This window comes from Lissotriton helveticus, chromosome 1_1 (genome assembly GCF_964261635.1).
Source record: "Lissotriton helveticus chromosome 1_1, aLisHel1.1, whole genome shotgun sequence".
Lineage (NCBI taxonomy): Eukaryota > Metazoa > Chordata > Amphibia > Caudata > Salamandridae > Lissotriton > Lissotriton helveticus.
In genome coordinates, this window is record NC_136057.1 from 2,078,400,118 (window position 1) to 2,078,426,495 (window position 26,378).

A 26,378-nucleotide genomic window follows, 5' to 3' on the forward strand; every position below is an offset into this window, starting at 1 on the left:
TAATGAGCACCTTAGTTGTACATTTTCAAATTTCGGGAATTCTTAAAGGTTTCCAGGACTTTGACTGAGAAGACACAACAGCTGCATGTTTCTGAACGTACTCCTGGAAAACCATTAGGAATTCCCATGCACACTAATGTGAAGGCCTTTCTACATATGTAAGTGTACAGTCACATATGATTGTCCCTTAACAGCAATTGCACCGCACTTCTATTTTTTCTAATTATTTCCCTGTGGTGGAAACGCGTCCCATGTACGTTTGTCAGTATTGGGTGTGTTCCTTTCCATTCCCACCCAGGAAATAGATCAAGGAGAGCACTTGACAGTAGTACATCTCTGACCTTTCCCAAGGCGGGCCTGGGCTGGGAAAGAGAATAGCAATGCTCACAACCTTCAAGGCCATTCTCACCAGGTATTGGACTCATAAATCCAAGTCCAATTTTGGACTAATCTAGCAATTAGTACATGTATGTAAATAGCTTTGCAAATCAAATCAAGCATGAAAACGTTAACATGTTACTGTGTACAGTCATAAGGGAGGTAGCTAAAAAAATTATGGTACAGCTATGGTTATCTGTAACCTCTGTGGGAACAAGGTTTGTCACAGGTTCTTGGTAGGCTAACTTTGACTTTAATACTTTGAACCAGTGTGTTATCTATAGTACTAATTGGATTTCGTTCTTAATTAAGGTACGTCTCATTAGGTATTCACTTTAATGTACATCGCATGAAAGTCATAGAATAATAAAAACTTACGTGCATGTTGTGCTGACCTTTGGACAGCATTTGCCAATGTTGATCATGATTGTTTATGGGTCAAGACAGATCAAGTGGGTATATGTAAATCTTTAATAGCCTTGGATTAAACTGTTTCATGCCTGTCAGAAATAGAACCCATGTCCCATTAAATGATGATGATGGTAGGTCGTCAGAACGAATCTTGATTATCAATGGCTCTAAGCAAGGCTGTTTCTTGGTCCCATTACATTTTGCTTTGTTTTGGCTGATCACCCATTGTGTTTCAAAAATGTGCATGCCTCCTCCACAAAAATAATATAAACAGACATTTAAATGTTTTACTGTATGCAGATGATTTTATTTTATTAGACTGTACACCTAAACAACAGCAGTATGTATTGGATAACCGCAGCAGTAATGTAAAAAAATATTTGATAATTAATGTAAAAAAGTCTCATGCCATATTTTTGGAAAGGGCAACCACATGTATAGATAGAACTTGGAGGATGATAATTTAGAGGTTGTTAACCAATACAAATAAGTTTGAACTTTATTTGTAAGCAATTTAAATGGAACTCCATCCTTGAAATGGTTGTGAATAAGACACTGACCTCCTTTATTGCCGTGTGTTATTTTAGTATTAATAAGATCACTCACTTGCACCACTAATAGAAGTCTCATATCAGAAGATTGGACTGGCAGCTTTATATGGGTGCAAATCCTTTACTGTTGGATTTAGAATTTAGTGTTAATCATTTTGAAAGGAAATGCTTAAAGAAGGCACTTCAACTTCTCAAGTGTGCTTCAGTAGGAGTAATCCAGATGAAATTTGTACAACTGCCAAAGCTATCCTTGAATAATTGGGGGTAAGATTTCTATGAAAGGAAATGACCCATCAGCACTAATCTTTAATGGACATTGCATTTATGGAACTGCTTAAAAGGTGAGAAGAAATATGCTGCAGAAGAGTGGATAGCACTGTAATACATTCAGGTGAAATATGATCTTGAGGTGATTTTGTTATGGTTAATAAAGCCTTTTACAAACCAGTTACTCAGGTTTTATATGAAAGTGATGTTAAGTGCGTTCTTATAAAGAGAACATGCCCTGATAGTGAAAAACTCTTAAACTTGTTTTACACTACTGCAAGGAATATCTGTCCCATAAGATAACTTTGGAGTTGCCTTATTACATTTTATAAGTGTAATTTCCAAATGGGATGGCATGACAAATTCATGGTTGGTATCTCTAGATTCACAATTTAAAATCCTAACTTACGGTGGAGTCAGATTTTCAATTACAATTCTGAAAATTGGCATTTTTTTGCCATAGCCATTTAGTACCTGTCTCTGGTCACATAACTGAGTGTAGCTGACAGTTCAGCTTTGTGTATTCCTCCTAGACAGCCACACACAATAGGAGTTTAGGAATGCCTGGGTGGGCCATCACTGGCAAGATGGGAAAGAGAAGCTGGGCACAGCTCTACTTGCACCTGACTAGGGTTTGTCCTGCCTCCACACAAAGGGCTGCATACCCCCTGCAGTTAGTCTGGAGACAGGACAGGGAAGAGAGGACGCCTGGGAACTTGAAAGAGAACCTCTAAAAGCGTCTCCCTAGTTCAAAGCCACAAGTCTGTATAAATACTTGACCTCAGACACCAACTCTCCAGTACACTTTTGAACCTTTGGATACTCTGGCAGGAATAAGGACTGCTGAGCTGCTACAAGAACTACTACTCTGCTGGGCTGCTGCTCTAAAGTAACTGCAACCCTGCTGTGCTGACCTGCTGCACTCTTGCCTGGGGAAGTAGAAGTGGACCTGCACCCCAGAGTTACTTCAACAGCTAGTCTGCTGGCCTCCTGATCTGAACCCCAGGGACATAAAAGGCTCCTGACCTATTACTGGACCCAGCTGCAGCGTCTTGCTTCCCCCACCCCCCCCAATTTATTCTGATCCTGGACCCTTAGTGTGACTTATGGGCTTTTAAATCAAGATTTTGGGCTCTTTGCAACTACGAATCGGCCTATTCAGCATGACTGTACCACTTACACTGCAATTGAGCCAGAGCCAGTGGTAGCCCGTTTCTTTGCACAGCAGCATCGATAGTCCGCGAGGAACAGCCAAACATGAAACTCCAGTCCGCCCGTCTGCAATATCCAGCCTGCTCTTCGCGCCACTCTGACAACCGTCTGCAATGCTGTCATTGCTCTCCGCAACCCTCTCCAATGAGAACAGGTCTCTGGGCACAAAGCTTGAGAAGGTTCAACTTCGGCCGTCTAATCTGGGACTGTATCTGACCCACGCTTTATCATGGTTGGCTTGAACATTTAACTTGACACAGTCCGGCGCAACCAGATAGCCGTGGTTGGTGCTTCATGCTTTCAGGCACAATTTTACAGTTTAGTATTCGAAAAATCTTAGCTCTGGTTTTGCTGATTGGATTTTTGTCATTTTGGTCTTGTTGTATTTATTACATTAAGCTCTATTTTTCTAACTTGGTGTGGGTTCATTTTGTGTGATGTTTTCACTGTATTACTGTTTGAAGTTTTGCACAAATACTTTACACATTGTTTCTAAGTTAAGCCTGACTGTTGTCTGCCAAGCTACCTGGGGGTTGAGCACAGGTTAATTTGGGGTTAGCTTGGGACTTATGCTAACAAGGATTGTGCTACATCGTGCCCTAAGTAACTGATAAACCTCTCCGACTACTGAATACTTAAACCATGTTGAAAAGAAAAGTTTAAAAAAAAAGTAAATATGAAAAATATACAATTCTATTCAGTGTTTATTCAACTTGTACTTTGAAAGGTACATTCTGTAAATAGAATGAAAATTAAATTTACTTAAGGTCTGAGCCAATGATCGGTAACTTAATATGCAAAAATCATAGGGGCTCGAATGATACCGTAATGTGAAACATCGGGTGTTCATGACTGGCTATCCACATTTATATAGTGCTACTCTCGTATTGAATGTCAATGTGTATGTTTGTTACATTGGAAAATAATAAAAATGGTTAAAAAAAAAATCATAGGGGCTCATTATTTAAAAACTGAGCTGCAATATGATTGTGTTCCAGTAATCAAATGACTACCTTTTTTTTATTCAGGGAAATATTGGCTCAGTTGGTCCCGCTGGCATAATTGGTCCAATGGGCAAGCTGGTAAGTTGAATCTATTTTCTTTATAAACAAATTGCACTGTTTATATTTCTTTGGGAATTTATCTTTGCCATAAATTGACATGCACTTTTCTCATTTCAAACTTGTTGTGGCTTCTGCAGGAATACATATAGAAATTATTGCCGCTGTGTTATTGGCATAGTCAAAAGCAGATACATGTGAGCAGTTAGAAAACAACATTTATTAGTGTGTCTTTTAATTTGCAATAGCATATTAAACACGAATCTTGGTCTTTTATGCAAGCCATATTTATTAATGAGTAGTTGTTGTAGTGTTTAAAATCATTGCATATCAATTTAATCAATTACGCCGTGTCATAATAAGTGATTTAGCATTTTGGCATGAGACCATCACAGAAAAGTGTCACTTTTCTTTCTGCAGGGAAACAGAGGAGAAAAGGGATCCAAAGGAGAGCTGGTAAGTGACCATTGATACTTTGTTGAATATATCTTATATTGTGTGAACTGTCTTCATATTGTTTGCATACGCTGGGTTGTCTTCGGAATTTCAATTAGATTTGAGGCAAATTTGTGAATAAATGCCCTTGCATTGAATTGTTTTCTTAAAGTAAAACTGTATTTTTATATTTTTTCTGCTGCAAAAAATAGAGGCATTTTCGAGAAAACAAATAGCAAATAAATACAAAGGACCCGTGTTCCATATTAATTGTACTATTTTTTTAAATGTATATAAAGATAAAACACAGTGCTTACCCTTAATTATTCAGTCTTTCCTTCCTTCTGTGGGTTGAACGATCTTTTGTAATAAGCACTAGATTTCCCACTGTTTTTCACCTTTTGGGTCTGGGTTGAATCAGCTTTACTTCTCACTTGAAGCTAAAAAAATCTTAGAGAGGCACTCAACCTTTTAAAAGTGTCTTTCACATTTTTATATGATCACATTTATTAGCCATTGATTGATGGCAAGAGTCAGTCATGATATATTGCGTTTTCACATTACACCAGCACATATTCGTTTTATTGGTACACCAGTTATTGCGCCTGATTAGCTGTTTCTGTCTGCCTGCCTTGGCTGGTTTGTTGATTAATAAGTACTTTTCCACCTGCATGCATAGTCACTTCCTTCTTTGTGCCTTTTGGCCTACCACTGTTGACAGGCAAATAAAATCAAATCAAAAACAGCTTTATTCGATTGAAATGTCATACAAGTCAAGGGGCTCAGTGATGTGGGAGAGGATGGGATGCAGGCAGTCTAGAGCCACAGATGGAGATCTAAGAAAAGCAGCCGCTGCTTGTCATGAGTTCTCTTCTCTGCTGCCACTACTGCAGCGACTGTCTGTCCACAATGTGGCTTTCAGAGATGCAGGAGGAGAGAAGTCCGGCAAAGAGGGTCATAGCTTGGTCAGTAAGACTTGGGGAGTGTGATCTTCCGATCTTTCAACAGTCACGCAGCATTTCATGTTAATCATTATTTGAAAAGCAGTGTATGATCGGTGCTTAAGGACCAGTGGAAAGGGAAAGAAGTGCGGATTGTGAGGGGATGCTTAAAACATATTATTTTGTAAAATAACCATATTTTAAGACCTTCAAAATAGAGACGAATGTGTGTGTGTGTGTGGGTGTGTTTTTGTCCGAGTATTTAAATCTAGGGGTGGGCAGTGAACTCCACTCCACCAGTGGAGTTTGCATTTTTTTGCCAACTCCACGCTCTACTGGGAGCGTGGAGTTCGGTAAAGAAAAAATTCTGGCTCTGCCACATAGCGGAGTTGGCCCCCGCCGCCCACCCCTAATTTTTACAGGAAAAAATGGCGTTAGTGTGAACTTTGAGGATTAATTGTTATCCCTATAAAAGTGTGAACTCCCATGTGTTTCTCTATAAGGATTACCTCCGTCCCTTTGAATAAAGACTTATCTGAGGGAAAACTACACATCACAATTTGTGTAGTCCGAGTTAGTGAATTACGTCAAGAAGGACAGTGAGGGAGTGAGTGCCGGATTGGAAGATATGATAATCACGCATGTCTAAGCATTTTGATCAAAGCTCAGCCCACCAGGTTGTGAATAACTGATGTGACTAGCACACCACCTGCAAACTATAACATGATAGAGCAATTTCATGACTACACCAGACTACCAGAAAAATGACACACACAAGTAAACCACAGTGGAAACAACAGAGGAACCCAATGCATCACTTCATGTCCTAAGTGCAGATACAGCGCATAAGATTTACTAATGTATGTATGTATGCAGTTGTCATGTTTTTAATCAACTTTTTTACTTGATTTCCACTGCATAACCCAGACCCAAGGTTAAGGGGAGGCTATACCGTAAATCCAGAAATACATTTTTTAAAGTATGAAAGAAAGTCATATTGCCAAAATGATACATTAATCGACTTTAACAATGAGGACACAAAAGTGCAGCAGCCCTTTTAGTACAAGTAAATCAGAGATGTTGGGACAAGTTTGTGTACTGCAACAATAACTTAAATATATTATTTAGTAAAAACTAGAATGCTGTGAACAGCCTTGGCAAAACTGATGTGAGCGATCTAACATAAACCTGAGTTTTAGCCAAGTTTAGAGTTTGCAGATGTTCATGAGGTTTTGGAAATGCAGCAAAAAATGAAAGAAACTGTAGAGCGCACTTGCACTCTCGCCCGCCCCATTGCCAACTCCAGCCAATCGCATCACCCTCCACTCTAACACATCCACTACCCATGTGCAAAGCGTGACCCGAGTCCTATTATTGACTAAGGTGGGTGCGTTCTCCTCTTTCTTCTGCCACAGAGGTTCCTCCCTCCCCTTGAGTACCTTGTGTCATTGATTAAAGGCGAGGCTCAAATGCAAGTGGTGGTTCAAGACTGAAGCTGAGGGGAGGAAAGGAGGCAGCGGGGACAGGGATGAGCAGCTCTAGTGTGAAAATGGCTGTGCAGCTCCTTCCCCGCCATGAAGAACAAACGAGGTGAGCGGAGCCCCTTTGGGGAGACGTGGTGGCAGGCAGGAGCCCTGGTTTAAAAGAAAAACTCTACGTAGATGAGCTCCCAGGGTGGCAGGGCGAGGTGCAGCCTGGCACTGATAGCTCAGACTAACTGGCATAGGGTGGAGCTGAACATCATGGAAATTCACTGAGTTTTTATGCAACTCTGCAGAACTCCACATAGTACAACTCTGCGAACTCCGCCCACCCCTACTAAAATCAGAGAGACAACTTACATTATCTGACTGAAAGCTCCTATACCCAACATTTAATAAAAAATACTTTTTTGGGGTGGGATACCACCTCAAACAACCCCCTGCAGCTACGCCCCTGCCGGCAAATCAGAAGGAGTGGTTCACAACACCACCAACAGGTGATGCATGCAAAGGAGCTGCTTGCGTAGGTGAATACAGTGCGTTATGGCTTTGAGTCATACAATCTATTAATTAAAATACTTTATTTTGGTTATCAACCCATAATACCAAGATAGTGCAGAATAAAATCATCCCATTATCAAATAAAGTTTTTAAATAAACCATTTAAGGCACAATTATCAGTGAACGGCGGCGGATACTACAGCAAAGAGCAAGACAAAATTTCAAGCACCTTTTTTCCATATATTATATAGCACCAACTCAGCCAAAAGGGCACTGAAGCGCTTTACATGAGCAGCTGTACATGTGTCTGCTTTACATAAGCTTGGAACGTCATTGTAACTCTGAATGCCTTTATTTATCATTAGTTCCTGCAGCCATTTTCTTCTTGGGTTACCTCATTGCATAATTGTTGACCATTGATCTGTACTGGTCAACCTTTCTGTGAAGCAAATATGAAGGAGGGGCCGAAAGGCGGTGACCAGAGGAAGGTGTGAGAGCCAATGATTATTGTTTTAACTGTCACCCGCGAACAGAATCGTATATTACACTTTGCCTCTTGTGTTTCTGTTGTGATTTGTCACAAGCCATTCGAAATGTCCAGAATGGAAGCTAAAGACCAGAAAGGGAATATTTCAAGGTGGAAATTACCACACCGAGTTTTGTTAGAAAAAAAATAGCGAAACACTGCTTAAAATAATTACCTGTCTATGTCTCCTCCATCATCAGAGGTCCAGGACTCAAGGTCAAAGCTAATCCCATTCAAAATGATCTTCTAGTCATGGCAAGCATGTAAAAGCCTACAGGGTAAAGCATCACATGAACAACATTAACCTGTGACCTTTACTTGGAAGAAGATAATTCAGGTGTAAAGAAAAGTAAACAGTGCTGCAGACAGATATTGCCTACAGGACATTTTTTTGAGGTCTGGCATTAGCCAAGATCTTTTGTTTTGCTAAAATGATATGTACAACATACTTGCATGTGGGGGCTTTCAGCCAGCCCTCTTCGTCTGTTGGTCTGTTATTGTGTCATTTGCATTTTCCTCCGACCACTACAGCACACAGAATGTAGCAATGGATTGGCCATTGGCCACCGTCCCTAAGGGTGACGTCATTCTTTTCACCAGCCAAGGAGTTCCAATAAGTGGCACGGACTACTATGGCAATGTGTGATTTCTGAAACAAAAAAAGTTTTCCTTTTAGTTTTTATTAGATTGATGAGTGCCCCTGCAGCCTCTCCGACAATAAAGTATTGCAAAAACCAGGGCAAAACAAAAGCATTGACAAAGCCAAAAGGCTGTCAGTCAACGCCAGACCACTTGGTTTTGCCACTGCTTATTTACATATAACAGTCGTCGCATCTAATAAATGTAGGTTTTAAAAAAGTACGTGAAAAGAGAATACAAATCTCAAAAGTGTACATACACAGGAAATATAAAACCTAAACACAGTTTTTGTAAAAATATTGGAAAATTGCATGCAGTGCAGGAGGAAGAACAGAAAAGTGCTTGAGTGTTGGCAGTCGACCTGTGACAAACAAATGGACTGACGGCATGGGCAGATTAAGAAATGCGTAATAACATAATAGGTTTAGTCTCGGCTTTGATTACTGCTACACTGTTTTGTTAGTATTATGCAGTGCTTTACTTGCTTAAGTAGATCAATAATGTAATCCCGCGCGCTCTGGCGGGACATTCTGCCTTTTGCATAATTGCACATTATGCTAATTGATTTTTCTGTGGCCTATCGTCAGAAGTGTTTGTTCACTATAAGGGCTGCGCTGTGGAATGCCATTTTTAAGCATGGAAAAACCCTGACATTCACAAGTTAAACAAAAAAATCTGAGTCCAGGGGACCAAAGTAATGCTAAGCGCAACGTGGTAAACTAATGATTCCTACATTTCTCTGATTAGCTATACATTTTTATCCCAAAGTGTAAAATGTTATGTTATGTTATGTTATGTTACGAAATACTGATTTGGAATTGATAAATCATACACCCACACATACTCATGGCCATTTATTGGACCCGGTGTTTGCCAACTGGGAGGGCATAACCACGAGTATTCCAAACCCACTTCCCTGGACAGACCATTTTCTAGTCCCTTTTGAAATTAGCACTTCAGGTAGCATTGACCCCCAGTTGGGAGGCAACAATAGTTACCCATACCGTAAATGGAAAAATTTCTCACAACCTATCTTTAGCGAGATGCTAAGTTTAGGGGGGATGCCGGGAGGCACGGATAGTGAAAGTGCTAATCGAAACTTAGAAACCCGGATCCTTGATGCCTTGGATAGGGTAGCACCTTTATCTAAGGCCAAACAGGGGAATAGAGTAAGGAGATCGGCCCTATGGTACACGATAGATCTGCAGTCAATCAGATCAGAATGTAAATAGCTGGAAAGACTCTGGCGCAGGGATATGAATGAGCGCAGTAAATTTCAGTATAGAACAGCCCAGAGAAGTTACCAAAAGCAGGTTAGAGTTGCTAAAGCCACATATTATGGAAACAGAATTAGTGAGGCGGATTGTTCGTCTAGAGAACTGTTTAAAATTTACAAAGAAATCTCAGCCGTCTCAAATTCCAATGTTCCGGAGACTGACTCCGTCTTGGAATGCAATAAGGTGGCAGAATATTTTGCCAACAAGGTTAAAAAAATCTACAGTTCTTTCTCCAGTTGTCCTGCTGATGGAGAAACCTTCGTAGAACTGAAGGAAGTGGCACTGCTGAATTCTGAGCTGAGGTTAGAGTGTTTTACCGTACCGCCCAGTAAAGAACTTGAAACCATTTGCACCAGTATAAAATCGGGTTCTCCACGAGACCCCGCCCCCCCGAGGGTCCTGGGTGCAAGCATAGTGGCTCTAGAACCATACATCCGCCATGTCCTTGTAACATCCCTTAACTCCCAGACCCTTCCGATAAACTGGAAAAAGGCCATTGTGTTACCCATTAGGAAAAAACCTAATGTAAGCCATGATGTCCTGGAGAACCTACGACCCATTTCTCTGCTACCCTATACTGCGAAAATTGCAGAGAAAATTGCAAATGTGCAATTGATGGCATTTGCGGAGAAGACTAATCTCCTGCACTCCTCCCAATCGGGGTTCCGAAGGGGTTTCTCTACTGAGACGGCCTTATTACGAGCCACCGAAACTCTACGTCAGGGAGCTGATGCAGGCCTAACTATGGCACTGGTCATGCTAGACCTTAGTGCAGCGTTCGACACTGTAGCACATATCACCTTGCTACAGTGTCTGAACAGAGGAGGTGTGACTGATAGAGCACTCGGTTGGCTAAAATCGTTTCTGACGGGCAGAAGCTTTCAGGTCCAGCGGGGCTCGTTTCAGTCTGAGGAGATGGTATTGGAACAGGGGGTGCCACAGGGCTCAGCTCTGAGTCCTACTCTTTTTAATTTATATATGGCCTCCCTGGCTGAGGTAGTCCAATCGTTCGGCATAGAGATTGTTTCCTACGCCGACGATACGCAGCTCCTACTCACTCTCACCCAAACACCTGCAGCTGGAGCCAATAACTTCCGAGCCTGCATGCAAGCATTGGCTACTTGGATGGATAATCACTGTATAAAACTGAACGGCTCCAAGACAGAAGTCTTGGTGGTTGGTGGTGATCAACGGCTCTGGACATGTGACTGGTGGCCAAGCTGTCTAGGCTCTATGCCTACACCCTGTCCTGAAGCTAAGAACTTAGGGATATGGGTGGATCCCACACTCTCTTACGAGATACACATTAGTCGATTAGTGGGCAAGTGCTTTGGAGTACTAAAGACTCTCAATAAAACCCTGGACCTCCTCCCCTTGGAGGCTCAGCGCACTATGACCCAGGCACTGATTACGTCACGCCTCGACTATGGGAATGTCCTCTTCTTGGGAGCTTCTAGTAAAAGTATAGGGCAACTCCAGATACTGCAAAACGCTGCAGCTCGCCTAGTACTTAGACTCCCAAGAAGAGCCATTTCCAGAGCCGCGCTGGAGACCCTCCACTGGCTCCCAGTGAAAAAAAGAATAATGTACAAAGCCCTCCTAATATGTTATCGGATCCTTTGGCATAAAGCTCCCAGCTTTCTGGCGGGTCTGGTTACCTGGTATGAGCCACGCAGACCGCTTAGGTCGGGCGGAATGGGCACGCTTGTGACCCACCGCTATAGGAGAGTAAAAATGGGAGGTCGGTCCTTTAGAGTGGCGGCGGCGATAGACTGGAACAAACTTCCCACCAGTCTCCGCCTGGAGCCATCTGAAACCAAATTTCGCCGTCAACTGAAAACACATCTGTTCTCCTTGTAAGTCTACATTAGTGTTTCTGGCCATGTACTGACCTCTCCTCGGGCGAGCTTCTTCTCTCTTTAGCGCGGGGACACGCTGGGATGGCGTAACCATAGCGCTATATAAATGTCTTTATTATTATTATTATTATTATGTTATGTTATTGGTGATTTATAACGCGCACAGCTACTTAACAGAGTGTCCGTCCGGCACCAGCCCCAAATAAAGAGGGAAAACAACGTACAGCAATAATGGCAGAGTGGAAGAGACAAACCTGCTTAGTTGAATAGATAAGTTTTGAGTTTTTCCTAAACTGAGTCACATTTTGAAGGCTATGCAGAGCCAGGAGAAGAGAGTTCGAAGGCATGTGGTTATAGTTCTAGAAAATATAACAAATGTATCAAAAACATTTATAGAAGAGATTATCTCTGATAAATTCAAAAACCCTTTTTTATACTAGGCCAACAGATGTGTATATAAATCTATTATACTCTGAAATGTGCTACTTCACCTTCTATGATGTTTATAGAGTGTGGCTTGTACCTGTATACAGCGGCCTTAGAGGGGCTGATTCACAAAGGTATTAAATTAAATGTGTAAACTGCACAGAACGTAATGTATGCGTGTGCATAGTTTACACTTCCTTTTTATATTTAGGTCTCTAAGGGCATAAATGTGTATATACATGGTAAAGTATTACAATATTATGTTGCCTCATATGTACTTAACTTTACCCATATACTACGGAATTAACCAGTTGGCCGCTGCCGCAATTTCGCGGCAGTGCAGCCGTTTTAAAAAACAGGCGGGGCTGGGTCGGCCGTTGAAAGTGCGCAGCACCAGTCAGGTAGTGCTCCGAACGTTCAACGGCCGACGGCAGCACTAAACGGGTTAAGCGAGCTCCAATGGAAGCATTTCGTTAGCTCCCCAGCATTGAGTATATAGTGCACCACCTAACCAGACAAGCGGGTTCTCTGGACATGTGTCTCCTTCCTTACAAAGGTTGTGACTCCATTCCATGTAGGCCAGAACATCACCCTGCCAACTTTCTTTGCACAGAGAGACTCTACTATCTGGGCCCAATAGTAACGTTGTCATTCTACGTTGACTGAGAGGTGGACGATCAACTGTTCGTGGGGTATGTCAGATCAAAATAAAAGGGAAAGCAGTACAAAAGAAGACCTTGTCGAAATGGATTGTCCTGTGCATTAAGATCTGCTATGATTGGCCAAGAAGAAGCCCCCAAGGGCTTGCGGGCTCACTCCAGCTGAGCCAGGGCTGCAACCACTGCGTTAGCATGCAGTGTCCCAGTTCTGGACATCTCCCAGGCAGCAATGTGGGCCTCATCGTACACGTTCACCAAGCCCTACTGCCGGGATTGTCAGGTATTTAGGAACAGGTTCTTTGCCGTTCGGTCCTGTAGAACTTTCTGATTAAATTAGTTTCACAGTCCCATCTCTGGGGAGGTATTACTTGGGTATCTATTCTAAGGTAAGGAATCTGCGGCTAGAAATCTCTATCAGATAAACAAGTTATTTACCTTTGGTAACGCCTTATCTGGTAGAGACTCTATCTAGCCACAGATTTCTTACCGAAACTCCTATCCTACCCCGCTCAGCAAACTAATTACAATGTAGGGAAAACCCTTTTAAGGGCCTTAGTTTGTCACACAAGTGGTCAGAGGTCATCGTGGCTGTACGCTCCTGACATGGAAAGTTGCTAAAGTAACTGACGTCAGCGTGCCAAGGTGGCATCCAATATAGGTACCATGCAGGTCACTTCCGGCACAGCCAACGCAGTGCACACCTGAAAAACAACACTTACTGGCGCAGAGGGGTACTGCTCGAAAGATTACTGGATCCAGTCTGACGCCTGGGGATTATTCTAAGGTAAGGAATCTGTGGCTAGAAATCTCTGTCAGATAAACAAGTTATTTACCTTTGGTAACGCCTTATTTGGTAGAGACTCTTTCCAGCCACAGATTCCTTACCGAAACTCCCATCCTACCCCACTCAGCAAACTAATTACAATGTAGGGAAAACCCTTTTAAGGGCCTTAGTTTGTCACACAAGTGGTCAGAGCTCATCGTGGCTGTACGCTCCTGGCATGGAAAGTTGTTAAAGTAACTGACGTCAGCGTGCCATGGTGGCGCCTATATAGGTACCGTGCACATCACTTCCGGCACAGCCAACGCATTGCACACCTGAAAAACAACACTTACCGACGCAGAGGGGTACTGCTCGAAAGATTACTGGATCCAGTCTGACGCCTAGGGATTATTCTAAGGTAAGGAATCTGTGGCTAGATAGAGTCTCTACCAGATAAAGCGTTAACGAAGGTAAGTAACTTGTTCATCTGTTCTGAAACTGAAGTTATCACTTATTAAGAGTAGTAAGGAAATGCTGTGTTAGTCTACGGGAGATATAGCCTTACCACAGTAAAAAAGCACTTTAGTAGTTTTTTGCCATCAAGACATACAAAACATAAACACACATGTCCTCCTTTTTAAATACCCCACACTTTGCCCTATGAGCTTTTAGGGCCTACCATACGGGTGACTTGTAAGTACTAAAAAGGATGGTTTAGGCCTAGCAAAATGTTTATTTTGTCAAGTCCAAATGGTACTTTAAAACTGCACAGCAGTCCTGAGACATATTTTACAGTTCTACTTTTGTGGGTGGCACAGTAAGTGCTGCAGCAAACTTGTAGCATTTAATTTACAGGCCCTGGCCATGTGTAGTAACATATATTAGAGACTTATAGGTAAATTAAATGTACCATTCAGGTGTAGGCCATGTTTTCAAGGAATAGCACAAGCTCTGTAGCATTGATTAGCAGGAGTAAAGTGCGGAGTCCTAAAAGACTACAAAAATAGGTTCAGCAAACGAAGGCAAGAATCTAGAGTGACCCTGAACAGATGGCCCAGCACAAATGCTGTCCAAACGGTCCTTAACAGGGCATAGAAGGAGGCGACTATTCAGTTTTCCTCGCTTAATAGAAGTTATCCCCTGATTAACATTTAAGAGTAGTTTCAATCTGTTGTTAAAGGTGCTGATACAGCATCTCAGGTACAATAATTTCTGAGGAGGCTTCCTCAACAGATGTAGTGCATAACAAGGTGGAAGCACCAGTTAATCTATCTTGTTCTACAGACAATTTTTCAATAAAGACAAACATGCATGCTTCATATGTATTTCAGCCTTACAAACCTGATGGAATGCAACAGGAAGAAGATTGCAATGCAGGCCTGGCTCTTATGGAGCAGCTTGTTGTTTTTTTTGTCCAATATTTCATTTGCAGAAGATTGTACATCACGCATCCTGATAATGGACCAGAAGGTCTTTTTCTATCTGATATCTTATTTGGCTGTTTATGTGCAGCCGTTGCAACATCTGGGTCTATTATTTCTGCAAGACACCACATTAGAATTCCGTCCAGTTTGACAAATGCCTTGCACAATGCTGCCCCGTCTGTTCCTCCATTTTCTGATGCAAAGTTAATGGGGTCCCAAAACGAGAGTCTTGTGACCAAATATGTGAAGGACAGAAAGCTGAAGACACCCATTCATGTCTAATGAAAGGCAGGGGTTTTGGTTTGCATAGAGCTGTTGTTCTTCCCATTCAGCCCTTTCGTGGTAGAGGCCAGGGTCAACCAGGCCACTATACTGAAAAAAATCGGCTCTACCCTGTCTCAACCCCTCCCATTTTTAAAATCCAGACAATGCCAGTCCAATGAGGTGGCTGCCTTTTGAATTATTACAACATATGAATGACCTCAATTTCCACCAAATAAGTCATGCAGATTAAAAAGGACAGCTACAAGGTTCCATTTAAGGAAGAACCAGGACAGTATTTCAGAGATTTACCCTTTCCTCACGATCCCTTATGTAAGGATCTTCTTTTGAAGAGAAGGAGCAAGATTTGAGTTCTTATTAGATTATTTTTGTGGTCCAAAAATCATCTGGCGAATATCCTCAGCCCAAGGATTTTCATCAAAGTTTTAATAACTCTGGTGGGTATTCTTCATTTTACTGAACTTATGTTTCCCTGGCTCAATGACTGGCTAACGTATGCATCTTCGCTCGCAAAAAGGAAGGAGGTTGAGGTGTGCAAGCTTTTCCACCCACCTTGATTCATTCGGAACTTTGTCAAGTCTCATTCAACATCAGCACAGAATCTGCGGTTCATAGGGGCCATCTTCCGGTTGGATTTAGGCTATATTTCCCTTTCTTTGGCAAGTCTGGAGAAACTCAGATTTAATCTGTCAAATCTTCTCTTGTGTCAGTGGGCATTAGCCTGCAAATATTTAAAAATGCTGCATTGGCCATTCTTCTCTTTGTTTCTTTGGCTTGCACTCATTTCCAACAACTGGTCCATCACCTTCTTGGTTTTGCAGTGCAGGTTCTGTAGACTAGAAGATCACAATCCCTGTAACCTGTATAATTTGTCAGGAATTGCAATAGTGGCTCATCCCAGAACATCTGTTGAGGAGACCATTAGCTCCTTCCACCACAGTGACAGTATCCAGATGTCATCAATCTGGTTGGGGAGTAACATTAGGGATCCGTCCATTCAGGGCTTTTGGTCAGGAGAGGAGGCGTACCCTTTCCCGAATCAGAGGGAGTTAGAAGCCATTCTACAGGCCCTGCTGACTTTTCCTGCTGTATTAAGAGGTCAGGCAGTGTTGATATATACAGTTCTCTAGCAAGAGCCTACACAAATTGACAGGTAAGAACAATAGTCCCAGCTCTGGTAGTTGTGGTTCAAAGGATCAGTTATTGTCTAATCTCCTTACTGTGAGGGCAGTTTATTTTCAGGGGAAGGAGAATTAGCATGCAAATGAGCTAAGCAGCGTTTCCCTTTTACCCGTGTCCTGTGGTGTTTCAGATAACAGAGAGGTTAAGCCTGCTTCCTCAGCTCTGCTCTCTACTTCCAGATCAGGGAGCCTTGTGGAGGATGCAATGTTGATTCCTTAGCCCCAAGGGCTTCTACATGTGTTCCCTTCTTTACCTCTTCTGGGCAAGGTTCTTAGGACGATCAAGGATGTTCAGGCAGAAGTACTGCTGGTGGTCCTCTATTGTCACTGAGCTCCTGGTTCCCTTTTTCTTCATATGTCTTCTCATCCTCCTAGAATATTTCCAATATAACCATCCGCTCTTCAAACACCTCTGTTATGAGATCTTTCCCTTTGTCATCTACATTTGGGAGTCTGGATATTGAGGGCTAAGTCTTCAGTCCTGGGATTGCTAAAAGCAAAGTCTCTTCAACAATCTAGATGGCTGGTACCCTCAAGTTATATGCCAGCCATTGGAGATACTTTTAAAACTTGGTGTTCTTCCAAGAATCTTTCATCTGCTTCTTGTAAGTCAATGTGTCAGGTTATGCTCCGCAGGATCCAGTCGCAGCAAGAAAGGGTCTACCTCCTGATATAACCAACACCCCAATTTATACAGAGTGTTTGAGTGATCAGGCGAGGGACCGGAGAGGGAAGGTTCACAGGGGAATAGAATCTGTAACAACAAAGACCACAGCTAAAAACAGGGTAATACTACATCTACTCTCGGTAAGGTCTCACTAGATTTATCAAATACCTGGCAAAGAATATAGCAGTCTATACGATACTTAGGAAACCACCAAACTTCATTGATATCACGAATCAGACCTGAAACAAAGAACTAACAATGTTGGTACATTTAGGATCACGCCTACCATAACACAAATATACTACAATGTATCCCTCATACATACCAAGGGGATATAAATAAATAATACCGGATCTAGGTTTTACTGGACATAGCAATAACAGATAGCTCAATAAATAAGAGTCAAGATTCGAGGTAGTAGGAGTTTGCAGGTTTAATACAGCATAAGGACAGGAACAGGACAACCTGCACGGGAACAGGATGGCAGGGCCCTGCAGGGGGGACAGGATTGGACTGGCGTGGCCCGGCAGCTGCCGGGGCTGGATCTGGGATGAGCGCGCTAACTTTAATAACAATACACAAGCATATATACTAAAACAGTTGCAATTGCAATACATACAATAGGCGGAGCAGTGGGTGTGGTCAATAGCAGTCGCGAAAGATAAGGGTGAAAGTGGGTGTAACAGGAGGCATATACATAGACATGTGATGTAGACGTAACGGAATATGTCATAAATGGGGCGGAAACATGGAGGGGGCTACCTAAGGAGCCGGGACCTCTAACCTAATGGTGCGCGCAAACTGACAATGACGTGTTACTAGGAGAAGCTGGGGACTATGAACTCCGTGCTAGGAGTAGAGACTGAAGTCTGGAGAGTCAGGGCGACATGTGCCTAAACAATATCTAGTATCTGATGTTTAGAGAACATGTTGATATAAACTAAGAGTCAGGAGGGGAGAGGCTAACAGACTCTAAGACTGGAGCATGCATTATTCTACATGTAGTGCGTGTTGAAGAATATTAAATGACCATAAATACAGTATTTCTCTTACATGGAGACGTAAAGGCTAGACTGTGACGGAAACTATTGATGCGATTCAGTAGTTTAGGAATGCAGAGAAGGAGGGCTGGACTGATAACTAGAATCATAACATACTCTTGGCAGACTTGTAGGCAGAGCCAGGCTGAGCCGGGCACTGTGAGGCAGGAAGTAAGTGAAGGGTCGAGGACACAGGTGGGGGCTGTATCGCTCCTCAGCGAGGGCTCAGGAGACAGGAGCTGAATCTGGTGTCCAGGCCCTTTTGAGGCCTAGAAACGGGGACTTTACAATGAAATAACGTGCACACTGAGAAACGTGGCAACGTAACTTTACATAGGCCTGATATTCGTAGTATTCACGAGAACTGGAAACTGGCATACTAGAGATGGACACAACTGTAATTGCGTCTTTAATCGAACATGGGGAATACATATGCATATTAATCATACACACATAACATAAGATGGAGAACACGTAGGGACACAGAACATGGCAAAATTTACTTTTCCACATTCCCTCCTTGTCACTACGTTTCCATCAGGAAACATCAATATTCATGATACCATCTATCATTTCATACAGTATCATTTGCTCGTCTCGAATTTTCTTGGAACGGGATTTAGAACGGGACTTGGGACTAGGAATACAAGAGGTAGCACAAATGCCACAAATCGCAGGGCCACATTGTATACATAGGCAGCAACTGAATATGATCGCTACTGCAATACCTAGAAAGGACAATACTTTCCATCCCCAAGCGGAAATTATATTCCAGAACCAACCGCACCATGTCCAGGTGCCTGGATCTTGGTGTAACATATGGGCAATTTTATGAAGTCTGGTTATAGCTGAATAAACAGACGGCGCGTTATTAGGAATGAAAATGCAGCAACTAGATCCGATGACTCTACATGCCCCGCCCCTATCGGCCAGTATGACGTCAAGGACGAGACGATTCTGGAGCACGACAATTCTCATAAAGGATTGCTCTTCGGTTAAGTTACTTAGAGCAGAAGTAGTCTCAATCACTACTGCTTCAAGGGTTCTGGTTAATCTACGTATCAGTTTACTATTCACAACAGTACCTAAATAGGGGAAGACACCTTTATTGATATCTATATATTGTTCTAGAGCAGTTTCAGTATAATCGACAATCGGGAGGTTTCTCTTGTGTCTAGTATGTACTAGGTGGGAATTCCTATGATAGTCAGGTGGGGCTAGAAAAACTGGTGGCAGTAGGAAGGCAATGTAACAGGTTCCCTCCCAATCGAGGGGCAGACGAACATATGCGGTCTGACCACAAACAAAATAAGAATGACGTGAAGCTTTGAAAATAGATTTCCTACTGTCACTATACTTGACAATAGTAGTACAATCACTATGGCCTACATGTACGGAACCATTCTTTCGGACACATAATTCACCTTTGACTGGTAATACTGACATAGCAGGTAAGTCTGGAGTAGTGTCAGACTGAACATTCAGGACCATGAAATTCGAAGAATAATTACCTAGATTATAAACTTCATTTTCTAGATCTAACCCTGTTCTGTGGGGAAGACCTTGCTTGTCTGGAAAACATGTACTGTTAAGAAAAGACATATCTGTTGAGGATGACGTTAACGTGGACCATGCTCCACACGAACCATTATGTGAAAATGGATAAGGAAAGAGTGGCAGAACTCCCTTCGGTGTCTGGAAAGGGGGGAGTCGACCACACACCCAACAATTAGTGGCATTGCTGGTCTGGTGTGAATAATGTAACATGCGGATAAAGGAATTATTACGCATAGCAAGACGATATGAGAGTTCATGAGGAGGCAGATCACTAAACGTGTGCTCTACTGTAGTAATAGAAGACTTATTTACATGAGAAACTGGAAAATACAAATAAAAAGCATAACCTGTGCAGGTAATCATGAGGCTGAAAAACAATATGAAACTTAGAAAAACGATACATCGGATTGAGTTTTGACTAACTCTCTCACTATGGGGGTCTATTTTATACATGTCAGAAACCGGTCTAACCGTTTCACCTAGGGGAGGACTTAGACAATCAAACTGGCTGACTTATTTTACTAGACCTTAATTTTTGCTTATACTCCTGTTGCGGAGTTTTCTCTAACAGGGAGGGTTCAGTATTATTGTCTTTTGCGGGACAGTCCTTGAGAATAGTACTTTGGCAGTCTTTCAAATCCTGGGAAATGTTCTTAGAAACAGGCTTTAGTCCGTAAAATCTTTTCACATGAGACAGGTGGACCCAGCCCTTCCTGCCTTCCAGCTTGACGGCAGTACGGGTGGCCAGGAGGACCTGTCGGGGTTCCTTCCAGCGAGGCTCCAGCGGACTTGAACGATCAAAGTTCCTGACAAGAACCATGCATCCGGGAACGATTTCATGCGGTGCCACCTCGGTATTGTCTGGAAATGCGGCAGCAACCTGTGAACGACAAGAGTGTAGGGCAGACATCAAGGAAGCTAGGTAATCTGTCAGCATATTACTTGAAACATCGGTAATACTTCGGGGTCTAGGTGTACCCCACATATTAGGGGGGCGGCCGAATACGACCTCATACGGGGACAGACCTGATCTGGAATGTGCGACCATGCGCATATAAAACAAAGCGACTGGCAGAGCTACTAACCAGTCCACACCTTTCTCTTTACAAATCTTGGCAATACGGATTTTCAGGGTCTGATTATGTCTCTCTACGAGACCAGCTGCTTCTGGATGGCGTACACAATGGAACTTCCACTGGTACCCTAACAACAGGGAAACATGTTTCATAAGCTCAGATGAGAATGGCTGGCCGTTATCAGAATATACGACTCTAGGGAGTCCGTAACGGGGGAAGAACTCACGAACCAACTGCTTGGCAGTGGTCGCGGCTGTGTAATCTGGGACTGGATATGCTTCTGTCCATCTGGACAAAGCGCATACAACTACAAGGACATACTTGAAACCTCGACATCGCTCCATCTGAATATAATCCATCTGGAGGACTTCAAAAGGGTGGTCAGGGGGCTGGAATCCACCTTGTTCCACCGGGACACTTTTACCTGGATTGAACTGGCAACATATCATACAGGTACGGACTTTCTGCTTGGCTGCAGCTCGTAAATGCTTGTTGAACCAAATGTTCTGGATACTGTCTAACATAGCTTTTTCTCCTAAGTGTGCTGGACTATGTGCGGTATTGATAATGACTTGAACCATAGAGTCGGGGAGGAACCATGTGGCTCTACCCTTCGTTACCCATCCCTGATCTGTCTGGACCCCTCCTTGTTCGGACCATTTCTTAATTTCATCGGGAGTAGCATGTAACTGGATATCTATGACATCTTGAGTAGGGTCCTTAACTGTCATACAGGTAGTCGGATCTGGAGTAAGTGTCTGTGTCGGATTAACTGAAATGTCTGGAGTCTGTGCTGTAAGCTTGGCTGTGCGATCTGCTAGATCATTACCTTGAGAAATAATGTCAGTAACTTTCGTATGTGCTTTGCACTTCATGATAGCAATAGATGTCGGTAAATGTATGGCATCTAACAGAGCTTGAATAAGGAGACCATGCTGAATCTTGGTTCCATGAGAAGTCATGAAACCTCTCTCCTGCCAGAGCACTCCAAAGTCGTGTACGACTCCAAATGCGTAACGTGAATCTGTGTAAACATTAACTTTCAGGTTCTTAGCGTGTATGCAGGCTTGGGTCAGAGCAACTAGCTCTGCTGCTTGAGCAGACAGGGTGTCAATACGGTGTGTTTCTATAACTTCAGTGTCAGTAGTCACTGCATACGCGGCTACTAGTTCTCCTGTACTTGTTCTCATACATGAACCATCCACATAAAGTGTCAGGTCGGGATCTGGTAATGGAATATCTGTCAGATCTTGTCTTGGCTTAGTCATAATATTAACTACTTCCACACAGTCGTGTGTGGCAGGATTCGAATTAACTGACGGTAACAGTGTAGCAGGATTTAGAACGTTGCAGCGTCTGATTTCTATGTGTGGCTGGAACAGTGTCAATTCATAACCTGTTAAACGTGCAATTGTCAAGTGCTGAGTCTGGGTTCGGTTTAAAAGAACTTCCACGGAGTGTGGAACTTGTACTGTCAAGGAATGTCCTAATACTATGGAATCACTTTGTCTGATAGCTAGTGCTGTGGCTGCAACTGACTTGAGGCACGCAGGCAGAGCCTGGGCTACAGGATCTAATGTGCTCGAAAAATAAGCACAAGGCTTGTATTGACCTGCTTGATCTTGTGTGAGAACAGATAATGCTGTACCTTCACGTTCAGTGACGAAAAGTGTAAAAGGCTTACTGTAGTTCGGTGTAGCTAGAACTGGAGCTTGGCATAAAGCTTTCTTTAACTCATTGAAACTAAGTGTATGTTCAGATGTCCAAGGGAGGACAGTCGATACGGCTGCCTCCTGTGTCGTTAACTGTATCAGTGGTTTGGCTAGAAATGCATACTGAGGAATCCATTGTCTGCAATAAGAAGTAAGGCCGATAAAAGCACGTACCTCCTTCTGGGTCTTGGGCTGAGGAAGACTCGCTATTAACTGGATACGGTCTGGTGTCAACTGCCTACCCCACTTGGACAGTAAGTGGCCTAAGTAGATCACTTGCTGGACACAGAATTGAAGCTTCGAAGGGGACACCTTGTGCCCCATCTCGGCAAGGAAATACAAGACTGTAAGTGATGCTCGCTCGCAAGCACGTTCAGAACGGGCTGTGATCAGTAGATCATCGACATACTGGAGCAGGGCAGTGTCAGTTGGCATGTGAATATTGTCTAGTTGTCTCTTAAGTGCTTGACTGTAAATGCTAGGACTTTCTGTGAAACCTTGAGGAGCTCGTGTGAACATATAGCTCCTTCCATTTAAACAAAATCCGAAAAGAAACTGGCTGTCTGGATGAATGGGGACACTGAAAAACGCGTTCTTGAGGTCTATGACTGTAAAAAATGAGGCTTCGGAATCAATGGCTGTCAATAGGGAAGAGATATCTGGGACAACTGGGTACTGGGGAATAATACATTTATTAAGTTCTCGTAGGTCAATCACTAATCGATATACTGGGGGTGCATTTGGATCAGTACGTTTCATGACTGGAATGATCGGAGAATTACATACATTGGAGTCAGTTTCTACAACTACTCCTTGAGCCATGAGCTCGTCAATAATTTTGGATAAGGCTGCTACAGCCTCAGGTGGCAATCTGTACTGTCTGATTCGTGGTAACACTACACCTGGTTTGAGAGTCACACGATGGGGTGTGATTTGCATATAACCTACATCAGTTGGACCTTGCGCCCATAGATGCTGCGGGACATTAGACAATCTCGGATCAAAATCTCGTAATACATAGTGACCCTTGAAGTCACGTAGAAACAGGCGTATTCCCTCTGGGGAACAACATATAACTGCACCTAATTCTTTCAGTGTTTTAATGCCTAACAGATTTTCTGGACATGACTTCGTAAGTAACAGATCAGTAGTGCGGGACAATGGACCTACTTCTAGAGTAACTGGCTTAGATATCTCGTTTACAATAGGCTTTCCTGAAAATCCAAGGGAAACATTTCTAGAGCCTGAGAGCGGAGCCCCTGGAACTTCGGCGTGACTGATGGTGGTCCTACTTGCCCCTGTATCAATCAGAAACTTTCTGTCTTTCCCTAGTACCTGACTATGAACATAGGGACCTTCTTGATCTACAGGAATCTCGATGAGAGGCAAGCCTACCTCCCTCTCTAGGCTGTTTCATGAATATGGCTGATACTCTGGATACTCAGACTGTGCATACTGGTACATCTGCTGTGTAACATGCTGTGTTGCAGCAATAGGCAGCGGTGCTGGAACTGTCTGTTGTGCATTCTGTGGCTGAGAAGTCTGTGAAACTTGTTCTTGTCTAGGCGGACGTGGTCTTTCTTTAGTTTTACCAGTAGCTATATTATGTTTCAGAACTGCACACTCGTTTATGAAATGACCTGGCTGTTTACAATAATTACAGGTCCCTTTAACGGGAGCTGCAGGATGACTGGCTTGATTCGGACCCCTCTTCTGACTGTCTTGAGGAACAGATTGTGCAACTAGTACTTTCATTTTCGTGTCTTTCATACGTTTTCTTTCGTGATCTTGCTCTTCTCTGATTCTATTCTGGTGATACTGAAGCATCTGTAACATCTGGGACGGGGTACTAGCTTGCCATGTACTTTCGACTTTCAAAACTCGATTCTTAACTTGTGGACTTGAATTCTCGACTAATTTAGTAACAAAAAGATGAGGGTACGACTCGCTACTTGTCTTGAGGCCACTGTTTATAATAAAACATTTTTCAAATCTAGAATAAAAATCACTAGTGTCTTCGTCTTGTTTCTGTTTACAGGCTGAGATTGCATCCCAGTCTTCCTTTTTAGTTGCTAATAATCTGGGCAAAACTTGTATTAACAGTTCTTGTAATTCTTTACATTTCTCTCCAAGACCGGTACCTGGTACTCGTATCTTATCTTCAGCTTCTAGAACTGCCCAATCGATCTTTTTCTCTCCCACCTCCCATTCTTTTTCCTTGAGTTTTTCATATATGCCTGCGGGCAACAGGACCTTTAGCATTTTAATAATATCTGGATACGTGTATTCTCCCATACGGAGCATGTCTTTTAATTCTCGGTGGAACCCTGCTGGATCTTTGTCGTGACAGGGAATTAATTTCTTCATCTCTAAGAGTTCCATCTTTGTAATCGGGGTGTAAACAAATACTCGTTGCATTTCACCATCTGTTGTCCTAACTGGGTGTACTTCTCGTAACGGGTTCTGTCTATCTATGTAAAACGGTTTACTTTCTGGAGGTGAGACATGAACAAAATGCGGGTTCAGAAACGTTCTATATTTGTGACGCTGTTCTAGAATGACACTAATTAAATCGGTACCTAAACCTTTCCATCTATACTGGAGTAACTCGTTCAGGACATCGTGTAACGGACCTGGATCAGAATGTTGACCCTCATACAGTGTAATGAGGTGCTGGATCATATACATACCCACCAGTCGTTGCTCGGCTGGGGGCAGTTTCAGAAACATTTGTGCCACTATTTCATCTGGAAAAGTGGTAGAATCAGTAATCCATCGGACTGCTGATCGGGCTAGTTCTTGTTCATGCATAGTACTTAACTCACTATAACCGATTCGTGATTTCAGAATGTGATCGGTAGCTTGAAATACTTGTTCTAGAGAACCTTGTTCTGGTGCTGGATGAGGAAAAACTGACTTGTGTTCTAGGCGTAAATGGCGGTCTGGAAATCTAGATTTTCCTACATACGCTATTCTGGCGGGATTCTCGTCCTCTACCTCTTCAGTAGAAGAGTCATTTTCCTTCTCGCTTACTTGTGCTGCTTTACGTTGTTCATGTAACTTTATTATTTCTTTACGAATTCTCTTGTACATACTCTCTATACTACTGACGGTTCTGTGCTTACCCTCGGCTATATTATCACTCCACCTTGTCAGGATTCTCATTTCGGCCGGATCTTTGGTCGGATAATCTTGTTCCATTATTAAACAATTAATCAGAAACTTTAATAACATGAGCTGGATCTCAGCTTTCCTTTGGGACATGGCTTCGCCAATACTTTCCGGATCATCCCCTGTACGGATGAAACGATATATTCTGTCTAGATCTTCTTTCATATCTGGTAGGGTATCCAAATACCCGGTCACCCGTCTTACACGGATGGAATATATAACTGTACTATCATCACCTGCAACTGGATCATAGCGGCATTCAGTAAGAGCTCGTCGGATATCTGCAACGGACTTATATTTGGGCGTACGCTGTAACGCACATTCATGTAACTCGACTAACGTTAAACGTTGGTGTGGTGGCGGGGTACCAGGAGGACCTCCTCCTGCGGCCCCTATACTGGAATCGTCGACTGATACTCTTCGTGCTGGCAGAGTAGGAAATTGTAATGTAGGCTGGACCGGGGGTACCGTAACAGGTACTCCGGTGACTGGAGGAGCAGGATTTACATTATTTACAGGGACTGGCGGAACAGGATTTGCATATTCTGGAACCGTGTCGTCCAAGTAGGACGAAATAAAAATATCAGCTGCGGTCGGTTTGTGACGTAGCTTGGTCGGAACTAATGGTGGCGGAAAATTACTGGATGCCTCCGGGGTCGCTTTTGGCAAGCCCTCGGCAAGAAGAGGATACATACCCTTAATGAGGGCATGCCTCTGTCTACCTGACTGTTCGGTTTTGACTCGTTCACCTATCTCGATTAATTCCCTTTCGTGGGCTCGTTCTAAGGATTCTCTACTTAATTCTGACTTTCTGATTTCTTTTTCGGTTCTTTTATGAGATTCTTTGCGCCATAACTCGATGGCATCTTTCTGTGACTGTC

The 26,378-nt window shown here is 42.9% G+C and overlaps 1 protein-coding gene across 1 annotated transcript in view; it reads left to right on the forward strand.

Annotated features, from left to right (window-relative positions):
• COL24A1 (collagen type XXIV alpha 1 chain) overlaps positions 1 to 26,378 on the forward strand; it is a 979,161-nt gene that overhangs the window by 920,690 nt on the left and 32,093 nt on the right. The window contains exons 52-53 of the mRNA XM_078645481.1: positions 3,848 to 3,901; positions 4,301 to 4,336. Coding sequence (XP_078501607.1) covers positions 3,848 to 3,901; positions 4,301 to 4,336 — 90 coding nt within the window. The remainder of the gene's footprint in view (positions 1 to 3,847; positions 3,902 to 4,300; positions 4,337 to 26,378) is intronic.